Source organism: Cornus florida, unplaced genomic scaffold, assembly GCF_030987335.1.
Source record: "Cornus florida cultivar Cherokee Brave unplaced genomic scaffold, ASM3098733v1 CherokeeBrave_3.0.0_Hap2_Chr02, whole genome shotgun sequence".
Lineage (NCBI taxonomy): Eukaryota > Viridiplantae > Streptophyta > Magnoliopsida > Cornales > Cornaceae > Cornus > Cornus florida.
Genome location: NW_026775572.1, coordinates 21221432 through 21233522, shown reverse-complemented (window position 1 = coordinate 21233522; position 12091 = coordinate 21221432). Strand labels below are relative to the sequence as shown.

Here is a 12091-nt window from a genome sequence, read left to right as displayed (position 1 = left end):
CATAGAAGCAGCTACAGAAACCACAGAAAGCCTCCACACCCGTTTTCTCTCACCACAAGATTCAGAACTTGAAGCTACAAAACACCACCCAGGTCATTTCTACATTGACTGAACCTTGAAATGACACCAAAGAAAAACTCGCAGCTAGATCATTGAAGAAAGAAGCAAGGAAGAAGCTCAGCAGCAACCCTGATTTGACGTGTAAGCATCTTGGAGACTCCTTCTCTCCACCCTTTAAATGATATCATTTGCAACTTGGAACATTAGAGGGATGAATCATCCCTCTAAGCAATCAGAGATAAAGAGACTAATCTCTGATAAAAAGCTTGATTTAGTCTCCATTGTTAAAACCAAAATGTCTCAGGGAAATGTGGTGTCTATCCACAGGTTTTTGTGCCCCTCTTGGTCACTCATTTACAATTATCTCTACTCTCCCTTAGGGAGAATTTGGGTATTGTGGAACCCTAACCAAGTAGACCTCAAAGTCATTGATACTAACAGGCAAGTACTTCACTGCTCAATCTCTATCATTGGGCAAAATATCACATTTTTTACCTCATTCATCTATGCTGCTAACATGGCAACTGAAAGGCAGCTTCTTTGGGAAAATATTATTCATTTTGCTGGATTGTTCTCTCACTCCCCTTGGCTGATCATGGGTGACTTCAATGTTATCCCCAACACTGCTGAAACCTTTGGAGGTTCAAGAAGGAGATGTCAAGCCATGGATGAATTCAAAGACTGTCTACAGTAAGCTGAGCTGGATGATCTCAAATTTAGTGGTATTCTCTTTTCCTGGTCTAATAAAAGTCAAGGTGTAGCCTGTATTGCCAAAAAGTTGGATAGAGCTCTTGTCAATCATATATGGTCTATCTCATTTCCACTCTCTAAATGCAATTTTCTCCCCCCCAGGTATATCTGATCATAATCCCATATTTGTTATTATGAATTTCAATATCCCACACAGGTGTGTTCCTTTCAAATTCTTCAATGTCTGGTCTTCCCACCCCAAGTTCTTATCCTCAGTCCATGAAGTGTGGTGTTGCTACATCAGAGGCACAGCTATGTTCCAAGTGGTTCAAAAACTAAAAATGTTAAAACCAGTCCTCAGAGCTAATTGTAAGAAGGAATTCTCAGAGGTTGATTCCAAGCTTCACTATGTAAAGCTGGAACTTGACTAATGTCAACTAGACCTGGATAAATCCCCAAATGATGTATTACTAAGAAAAATGGAAAGATCATTTATCTCAAAGTTTCTAAGGCTCGGGAAGATTCAAGAAGATATGTTGAGACAGAAATCAAGGATAAATTGGCTGAAACTTGGAGATTGCAACTCCTTATTCTTCCACAAATCCCTTTCTTCTAGAAACAACAGGAAAAAGATTGTATCACTTACCATGGACTCAGGACAGATGATTGATGATATGGACTCCATCAAGCTTGAAGTTGTCTCACATTTCCAAAATTTGCTGAGTTGCTCACCTCCTACCACTCATCACCTAAGTGACCTTACACCTTTTTTCACCAAGCAGGTTCCCCACAATCTCTTAACCTACCTTGATAACAATCCTTCTCCTACTGAAATTAGGAACTGCATGTTCTCCATCAAAAAGGATAAAGCCCCTGGACCCGATGGCTACAATGGGTTGTTCTTCATGAAATCTTGGCCCATTATTGGAAGATCAGTCACTACAGCAATCTCATAATTTTTCAGAAATGGGAAACTCCTAGCTGAGGCAAACAACACCTATATCTCCTTGGTCCCAAAGTGTCAAAATCCTTCCTCCACACATGATTACATACCTATCTCATGTTGCAATATAATTTACAAGTGTATTGCCAAGCTATTTGCCCACAAGCTGCAAACAACCCTCCCATTCATCATTGATCCCTCTCAGTCAGCCTTCATTAAAGGTAGGAAGATCAATGATCCAATTCTCATTGCTCATGAGCTACTAAGAGGGTACCACAAGGATAACTCTCCACCAAGATGTGCAATCAAGATTGATTTAAGGAAAGCTTTTGATTCTTTTAAATGGGATTTCATAATCAGCTGCTTAACCCAACTAAATTTTCCACAGAAATTCATCTCACTGATCCAGGCATGCATATCCTCACCCTCATTCACTATTGCACTTAATGGGGAGTTCCAGGGTTTTTTCAAAGGGAAAAGAGGCCTTAGGCAAGGAGATCCAATCTCCCCCTTCCTCTTTGTCATTGTAATGGATGAACTCTCATCCATCATCAACTACTATATAGGTATAGTACAAGCCTTCAAGTTCCACTGGAGATGTAAAGACCCAAGATCACTCACCTCTCTTTGAAATCAGCAATTGATCACTTTTAGTACAATGTCTGGCCTTGCTATTAACCTCAATAAAAGTTCTATATTTTTCTCAGGGACTGATCAATACACAGAGAGCTGCATCACCTCCTTGCTTGGCATTGGGGTTGGGACTCTCCCAGTCAGATATCTTGGGGTTCCACTCATTTCAACAAATCTAAAAACTTCTCATTGTAGCCTGCTTATAGAGAAGATAACCCACAAGATCACACACTGGACCTCTAGATCACTTTCCTATGTAGGAAGGCTGCAGTTGATCAAGGCTGTCCTAGTCTCTACACAGCTCTATTGGTCTGGCATTTTCATCCTCCCAAAGGCAGTAATCAACAAACTCAATAGTATCTTCAGTGCATTCCTTTGGTCTGGACCAGAAATGAAATCCACCTCTGCCAAAGTTGCATGAAGTAAGGTATGCAAGCCAAAGAATGTAGGTGGTTTGGGCATCCCTAACTTGGAACTAAGCAACAAGGCTAGCATTCTCAAATACATATGGGACCTCCAATCTCATGACAACAACAAAATTTGGGTAAATTGGTGTCACACTCACTTAATCAAATCCAGAAATCGATGGACTCTAACCTATCCTCAGCCATGCTTATGGAGTTGGAGGAAGATTCTCCAGTTGAGGCATCATGCTATGTCAATCACTAAGCACAAAATTGGAGATGGCAATGGAACATCTTTCTGGTGGGACAACTAGGCTCCAGGTGGACCTTTATGCTCTAGATTTCAACCCTCTATTCTTTTAGATGTTGCCTTTCAATTGGATATCCCAGTGAGTACATTTATCACCAATTCAACTTGGTCTTTCCCTACCACCATCACCACTGCAATTCCAGAATTAATCTCCATAAACCATCTATGCTCATCAAAGGAAGACAAGAAAACTTGGTCCATCTCCCCCTCAGGTGTCTACAATTTCAGCCACACCTCAGCTTATCTTGTAGGCAATTTCCCCTTAGTCAATTGGTACAACTTAGTATGGAACAATTCCAAGGATGAAATTTAACTTATGGGTCGCAGTTCAATCCAAACTCCCCATTCTTGACAGTAAATCCATAGTGCAACACCACAACAATTGTGTGCTATGCAACCTCTCTCCTGAATCCCACTCCCATCTGTTCTTCAGTTGCAGCTTCATTTCACTAATTTGGAGATTTATCCGTGACAAAATTCACTTCCACTCTCCAATCCAAAACTGGGAGGCTCTGATCCAACATATCAGCTGCACTTGGAAGTCTAACTTACCTACTAATTAGCTGCGCAAGATTGGTCTATCAGCTGTGATTTACCACTCATGGGAATAACGCAATTCCAGAATCTTCCAAAGGAAGAAGTCCTCTCAGAGAGCAGTGCTTGCAAAGATATGCAACTCCATTACCTCAATCCTCAAATTAGGGGTTCTGAAGGATTGTGCAGCATCCCATCGTATCCTTGCTGACTGGAATCTCTCTCCTTCTCGTTGCAGCCCCCCTCCGCGTTCGCCGGACTGATTCAACGGCTATCCTCCTTAATAGAGGATCTCGAGCTCGATTACCGGATTATTAATCTCTTCCCCAATTAACAGCTTCTAATCCGTTAACTGTGGTAGTTATCTTTGTGTTGTCAATGGGCCTGTCTCATTGCTTGGGCTTCTTTGTTTTCCCCTTTTGGGCTGCATGTCCTCTTTGGACTTATTGTTGTTTCCCTTATTGGGTTGGTTTGGCTAAAGGCCTACATTGTAACTATTATTTCAATTAATGTCAGTTGTTTTAATTTTTGAAACAAAAAAACCCCAGGAGTTTTTTCCCATTATATAAAGTGTATAGCCACATCAGCAACTTTATATAAAGTGTACAGTCACATCAGCAATTGATTGTATACTTATTTTGAAAGTTCTAAGTTCTTGTTGTTCATTTATTTTTTCATCTTACACTTTATTATATTATTTTACACATCATCACACAATATCACTTTTCCATTTTATATTATTATCACACACAAAGGCCCACACCATGGCCCACCACGCCTGCTTTTACTGCCCATTGCCAGGCGTTACTTGATTCTTCAGCTGTGGCATTTGGGGTGTGTAATATTACATGGGCCCCACTTGTGTGTAATGTGCATAGGAAAACATTTCATTCAACATAGATATTGATATTGTACACTTAATGCTCGCGCTGGGTTTGATCTAAGTTGTGTTTCGGGTCTTCCCTGCATTTCTCGTGAAAGAAAGTAAATATGCTTTTAAAGCTAAATATGACGATTTAGAACATATGAGCTCCGTGATTATAAAATTTTGTTATTTTCAACTCCAATTTGTGTTCAACTTATTGCGCCATACATTACATGGTTAGTCAATTTTATCTCCATACAAGCAATTAAATTATTTTTTATCTTATTACATCCGTTCCAAAAATAGTGTCGTATTTCGAGAATCGGGACAGTTCAATTTATGAAAGTCACGATTCCCTAAAAGTGACACTTTTTATTGAACGGAGGGAGTAATTGTTTCTTCTGTCTTGTCCTTTGTTATTTTTATGCTTAAGCTAGCATTGAATTTTAACTAAAGCATGAATTGAATTGCACAATTTTTTAAAGAAATGGTTTTTAATTTCAATGTAATTGTATGGTACAACCAGCACTACCCTCATTGATTGCACGGGTAGATTTTTTGTTATCAAAAATTTATACAACAACCCTTCATTATGATCATTATGATATGATGTGACGTTCAAATTTAATTATCATGTTTAATACAAAGTATTATAAATAAATAAATAAAAATATTATAGTAAAATTGACCCTAATTTTTTTTTTTTAATTTAAATTACAAAATTTTAGTTTGGCATGAGATCACTGAATATGCTTTCCAGATTTAACCAAACATATTCATTGAATACAAGAACCACTTTAATATGCAAAAACAGTAGTAGTCATGTATGTATTAATGTGCAAAAATATGCAAAAACAGATTCAAGCAAAATAGTGGTCATATATGTATTAATATACAAAATTTGCTTTCTAGATTCAACTAAAACTTAAAAACAACTTAATATGTGAAAAAATAACAAAGTAAAAAAACATAACACACCAAAAGCATGATATCTAGAACTCATTAAAAGAAACTCACCACTAGGATGTATTAATTATAACAGTTTTTTTATCCAACAACTAGACAGTTCACAGTCGCGTCCTCTAAGAGCATCGGGCGCAAGTCATTTTAGAGTGATTTTGTGTCAGTGAAGTGAGAGAGGGGGTTGGTACGCAGTAACAAGGAGATGACTTTTTTGTGGGCCTATAACTACTCTTTACGAAGTTATTTCCAGATAGAGTGGGGCATTAGACAATTCGCTAAATTTTTTATTTTGTTTAATTGACCGTGTGACTTCTAGATTGTATCATACAGAGTAAAACACAAATAAAAGGCTTTTAAAATATATAAATAAATAAAATAATAAATAAAGAATGAGATAATTAGTTTTTACGGTGAAACATATGGCTAAAAAATCACATTATCACTTTTTTAAGAAGTAAATAGGTATCTTATATGCCCAAACCACTTACTCTAACAACAAAAATAATACCGGTCAAACTATGCAGTGAGCCATGTGATTTTCTGCAACACTTTTAACTTTTCAGTAAAACACTTTTTTTTTATTTTATTTTATTTTTTTATCACTTTTTAAGAAGTAAATAGATACCTTATCTGCCCAAACCACTTACTCTAACAACCAAAAAAAAAAAAAAAAAAAAAACTGGTCAAACTATGCAGTGAGCCATGTGATTTTCTGCAACTCTTTTTAACTTTTCAGTAAAACACTTTTTTTTAATCAACTTTTTCCGATAACTTTTCAGTAACTTTTTGACCAATGTAAACTAGACGGGTCTCTCTCTATAAACTTTATAAGCTTGATTAAAGCCACAGACAGTCGTTGCTTTAAACTAGATGGGTCTCTCTCTTATAGGTTACCCTGAGCAAAGGGTCCGGATACTGTCCGGGAAGCGAAGAGAGAGAGAGTTCTCGATCATGTCAGACTAGAGCCGTCTCTCTGTTCATCAGAGTTTCTGTTCCTCTCCCCGTAGAGGTTACTCCGTATATCAGAGTTGTAATTTCTCCCATATGGTGTGGTACGCTGGGATGGCTTGCCTACAAGATCAGCTCCGGCGTTTATGTGGGTGGTCGGATCGTCTGGGTTCTTGTGTCCGGCGGGTTATCGGCTTGCGAGTTTTGCACGGTGGCCAGCCGAATGGCCACTCTCCGCCGATTTTCCCTTTCGATCCAGGTATTGGGTTGCTTTCTTTTGTTTTAATTTCAGTTCTAATTTCCTCCATGTGTTGTTTTGGGTTCACTCTTTACTCAGTGTTATTCTGGGTTCCCATGGCGGGTAACTTGGTCGACCATTTCAGTTTCTAGGGTTATATATAGACAGACACAAATATAGGGTTTCAATCACTCTGGCCGTTCTTCACTCTCGTCTCTCCATCCTTTTTTCTTCTCTCTTTTTTTCATTTTTTCTCTCTAACCTATATTCTCCCTCTGTTATACATATCTCCATCAACCGATTTCGAATAGATCACCCTCACTCTCAAGTTTCATCTACATGAAATTTCAGATAGAACAATCCCGATCTCTGGAACTTGTCCGTACCCATTTCTCTCTCTGATCTATCTCTCTCCATTGTGTTCTGACCGTGGCGTTGAGGTCCTGTGAGAACTCCTTGATATCTCTCTAGTTGTTTTGGGTTCAATTAAAATTTTGGCCCTAACAATTCCTAAATCAAAGGGTTGGATATGCCTCCACAGTTTAATTTCACCATTATTTGTGATCTTATTATTATTATTTTTTATTTGTTGTTTTAAGGTGTATAATCACATGTTTGTTGTTTTAAGGTGTATAATCACATGTTTGTTGTTTTAAGGTGTATACTCCAACTACTAACGTACATATTGCAAAAAATAAAATTTTTTCTTCCAAATTTTAGGTTTACTTGTTGGGATGAGAAAAAATTCGATCGAAATGAGTGGTCTCGGAAAAATATAGGTATGTTTTCGGAATTGATATTTTTATAATTAAAGATGCTATATTGTATTTGTATGTCTTTCTCATGTATTTGAAAATATTCTTAATAATGTCATTTGCATTAATTAATTAATCTAAGCCTTTCATGAAAAACTTTGTAGTTCAAACTTTTCAATGTGCAAGCATAAGATGTGTTTGTACTGTATCACGTCCATTCAATCAAGACTACAAAGCAGATAGCATTTGTTCACAATTATTGGTCTTGTTGGAGTGCAAGTATAGTGTTTGCCACAAACCATGGCCGCTATATAAAGCTTTGACTAGCTTTATGCTTCCTGTTTTAAGAAATTTTTTTGGTCTAGGGATTTTATATATATAATGTTTTGATTAACTTTGTCTGGTTTTCTAATATAAGTTTCTTTTTATGATTGGACCTCATCTAATGGTGGGTCGGTGCTAAATAAGAAAGTTCTGTTTATTTTTTTAGTTTATGATGGTGATTAGATGTTGTGGATGATGGCAAAATGAATGAAGTATAACATCATCATGAAATCGTTACATGTCTACTTGGGAAAAACCACAAAAGCAACCAGTCACGGCATTCACCAAATGCAATCTTCATTTTAAAGCATATCTACAAAGGACTTTCTAAAAATCAGTTCATATCTCACTTCAAGAAATCCTGCAAAACATAGCTGTAGTTTGTAGGGGTTCTTTTTTGAGTAACACAATAAATAAATGTGTAAAGGTGATGTCTAGAACACAAATATGAGGGAAGCAAAGAATGTGCTTGATGAAGGAGAGGTGGTGGCGGCGGCGGCGGTGGATGAGAGAGGTGGTGGCGGCGGCGGTGGAGAAGAGAGGTTATGGTTGTGGGGAACTGGTGACATCGGTTGCTATTGCCCAGTTCTTCTTTGGTCGTATATTTGTGTGTTATGTATGTGTATATAACATGTTCTGCAAATATGTATATTAAAAATGAAATAAATTTATTCTTTTTGTGATATAACATAGGGTTAAATTTGTAACCTCACAATAATTAGTAGGAATGAATAAGTAATTATGTGTATTGAAGGGTATTGAAAAGAATTTATCTCATAGTTTGGGGTTGACTGTGATTTCATTATACCTGAAGGGAGGTTGATTTAAATTTTTTCAAAACTTTCATTCGAAGGTAATAAGTCCAAACCTCAGGGAGGTTAGGGTAATTTGCCCTTAATTTTAATGATTTCATTAATCTCCACCTATTTAAGCCACACCATGCAAGCTTTTTGCTGTCACTAATCAACAAGTGATCTCACAAGTTTTTTGGTTGATTCTTTTAATTTAGACTTTTGGTCCCTCTAAAGGCGTGCACTCCTTTGTAACTTAAATGAATTGGCTTATTTTCTTCTTTATATGCTTTGATTGTCCCTTATTCATTGCAGCCAGTGGATGCCTTTTCGGTGGTTTTGAAGTATGTTAATTTTCTCTTTTTTTTATATAGATATAAAAGATATGAGAGTTGAAGAGTTGTTTTTTGAGTTCAAGTTGAGAGATTTAATGAGTTATTTTTATGCCTTACAGTGCCTTTAATTGTGAAGTCCTTCCTATTTGCAAATTTTATTGTGATTGGTGATATATATATATTTCCATATTTCCATTTTGTTTCTTTCATGTGATTTTATACAATACATTCTGTTTAGGCTTTTTTTTTTCCTTCTTGTTTATTGCATTTGTTATCTTAAACTCTGTTTGTGATTATTAATTTCATATAATTTTAGGTTTACGGGTGGTTTCCCATACAAGGATATCAAAACGTGCGCTTGCCATTCAGCGTTGAGAACGAATTTGCATAGGCTTTATCAACTAGATGTTAAGAATAAATGCCTCATACGAGGACGTCTCAATCCCTCTTTCTGTAATGCGCAAGAAAGAATAGATTTCTTGATGAGAGTGACAACTGAGGTGCGCTCACGATTGGAACCTTGGGTACAACACCCAACCTTGGGCCGATTGTATTCCTATGGATTCTGATGCATATAATGTTAATACATTTGAAAAAAAAAAAAAACAACCAATGGAGAATCCAATTGGTCCCACTGTTGCTACCTGTGCAACTTGCGTCTGAACTTGATTACATCACCTAGTTGGACAACAATACATGCCAAAATTTGAGTGTATGTTCACCATTTGTGTTTTTATTTTTCTATTTTTGGTTAATTCTTTTATTTTATTTTAAAATAATATTTGGTTTATATTAATACAGCATGATGGTATGGATGCGGTGTCATACAATATCAATGATTCAGAATATTACGAGGGAGAAGAAAATTCTTACGACCTTATTCTGACATGACCTGTGCTGCTAATCAAGTTTTGAACCTTTATTGGTAAGTCAAGTTCTAACTCCAGTCTCTTTGAACTATACATTTTTTTGAACAGTATGTTGTTTGCAAGTCGTACTTCGAAGATTGCGTTTGTCGTTTGATATTTTGTTTCAATTTGTGGATTTTTTAAGTGTTATCATCATTTGACAATTGGTTTCCATCCAAGTTGGGGGTCACTAAATTTGGGGATTTTGGCAATTAGGAAATGTACGGTCTCTCTTTTGGATGCACTCAATTGATGGAAATCCCCATCTTTTGCTTTTGTGGGTTTTAACTACTACCAAGTAAATTTGCAAATTTATATGGAAGGTGATGGAAATGCCTTCTCTTTTTTGCTTGTGTAGGCTTATAGTTGTCCGTGTAGTATAGTTGGTACAATTGGGTGGGTTGGTAAATTTGGGCAGATGTATATAATCACTATTCATGAATGTGCAAGTGTATTTGATCAATGGATATGCCTTATGTATGGATTATGAACATACTTGTTTGCAATGACAGTGGTTATATTTTGTTCAAGTTTGATTTGTGTATTGCATGTGGTACGATAATTTGCAAAGGTGCAAGGCAAATTACAGTGAGTAACTAGGGCGTTGCTTGGAATGTTTCAGAGTGACAAAAAACTAAAAAAAAAAAAACTGTTTTTGATTTGCTTGGATGTGTCTTCAAAACATAGTTTTTGCTAAACAGAGTTCAGGGTTTTAGAGAACTACAATATGTAGTTCTAAGAGTTTTGAGAAACTTAGAAAACACGGAGATCTATCCCCACTTGAAAAAAGATGGAACGGCATGCTCATTGAGGATGAGATGCGAGTATGATATTCAAATCTGATAAATGGGCAGTGTCATTTGAGGGCTGAAATAGTGTATTGTTGGTTATGTTCTGGTATTTCTTTGTTATAGGACTAGTAATTGATTGTTACCTTAGTTTGTTTGGTGATGAATGCAGTTTGTTGATTGTTCTGAGATGTTTTTAAAATTTGGTGCTTTTAATTTAGAGATACCGGTTTAATATGTTACCACTCTTGTTTTGATGTTCATACTTAAATAATATGGTAACTTGCACCTGATCTCCCCTGTGATTTCAAAAATTACACTAGCCTCCCCTGGAAATGAAACCTCTTTAGCACGGACCTCCCTTTTTATTGAACGACCATCAAGTGGACCAATGGAGGTGGTTATTTTACCCAATTACCCTCAACTAACAACAAGAAATGACTTTACTGCCCATCTTTGCTGATGAGAATTCTTGAGGCTTGCATTCATTCTTATTTCATTTAGTTAGGGTTCTGCAAATCGAAGGAGTAGAGCTCGTGGTAAAGCGAGGCAAAACATTGGTTTTGATTTTTTCTTAGGGTCATCGAATCGAACCATTTGGTGCTCCATGTTAAGGGAAGCACTGCAATCGACATCTATGGTAAGTATAAATATATACTATGCATAATGATTTTTGATACTTAATTAAGATTCCCAAATGAAGGTTTGATCATTTTTATTAATTTGTCCCTTCTTTTACATAACAATCGAAGCAGTTGGTGGGTGTTGGTGTTGATTTGTTATTCTTTGAAGTTTAGAGTTTTTCTTAAAACATTATTTCTGTTGCTTTATGTGAATGGTTAGGATTTCTGTCACGTTATGCTAAAGTCAATCAAACATACTCTGTGTTGCTTTATGCATTGGGTGTTAATTTTGTTTTAATTTTTTTGCTTTTTTCTAATTATTGATGTTTACAGTTATGGCTTTAAAAGGCTCATTCCAGGGTGGAAACACAATCAAACTTGGCATACGCACTGGAAGCACAAGAATGGCCAAGGGGAGATTTGACTGTTTTTTGGAGGTTGGTATATTGAAGTTGGAGATTGTATAGTTTTGGGGAACTGACTTGGATGTGGAGTGTTGGTATGGTTTTTCGGAATTGACTGTTTTTTGAGTTGCCACAATTTTTTTGGAAAGTATAGCTTCTGGTATATTGTATGTCCAATGGATCAGTTAAGAAATGAAAGAATTGCATTTTCACTTGGCATATGGTTTGTGTTTGAGATTTGGTATCTTTTTACCTAGATATCTATTTAAATAACCCACGTGAGCTTTATTTCGGTGTAATGGTCATATTTGCAGGGATGAGGGCATTTTGTAATGCTCAATATTTTCTAGTTGATTCAAGGCTTCTATAACAGTTCTGATGGTCTTTCACATCAGGGACAACTGGAATTTGAGTTATAATGCATTACCCTTAAAAAGAAAGGTCCAAGGTTTCATTTTCAGGGATGTCTAGTGTCTGTTAATCTACCCTTGATTATATGGTAAGAAGAATTTGTCTATTTTTATTCTTATATCATGTGGGATCCTTTTGATTCAAATCAACATATTAGGGACCGT

The 12091-nt window shown here is 36.5% G+C and overlaps 1 protein-coding gene across 6 annotated transcripts; it reads left to right on the top strand.

The window, feature by feature from the left end:
* Positions 1 to 6241: 6241 nt before the first annotated feature.
* Positions 6242 to 11735, top strand: LOC132294180 (uncharacterized). 6 transcript variants are annotated; one of them, XR_009477996.1, is made up of 6 exons: positions 6246 to 6609; positions 7309 to 7367; positions 9110 to 9505; positions 9595 to 9718; positions 10998 to 11129; positions 11446 to 11735. XR_009477996.1 is itself a non-coding variant. In XM_059791945.1 (2 exons), the coding sequence occupies exons 1-2, from the start codon at positions 6497 to 6499 to the stop codon at positions 9360 to 9362; spliced, it is 366 nt and encodes a 121-aa protein (XP_059647928.1). In that variant the 5' UTR covers positions 6242 to 6496; the 3' UTR covers positions 9363 to 9406. The 6 variants fall into 6 exon arrangements, 1 of the variants encoding a protein (XP_059647928.1); XR_009477995.1 differs by having other exon boundaries at positions 10994 to 11129; XR_009477997.1 differs by lacking the exon at positions 9110 to 9505 and having other exon boundaries at positions 6245 to 6609.
* Positions 11736 to 12091: the final 356 nt, after the last annotated feature.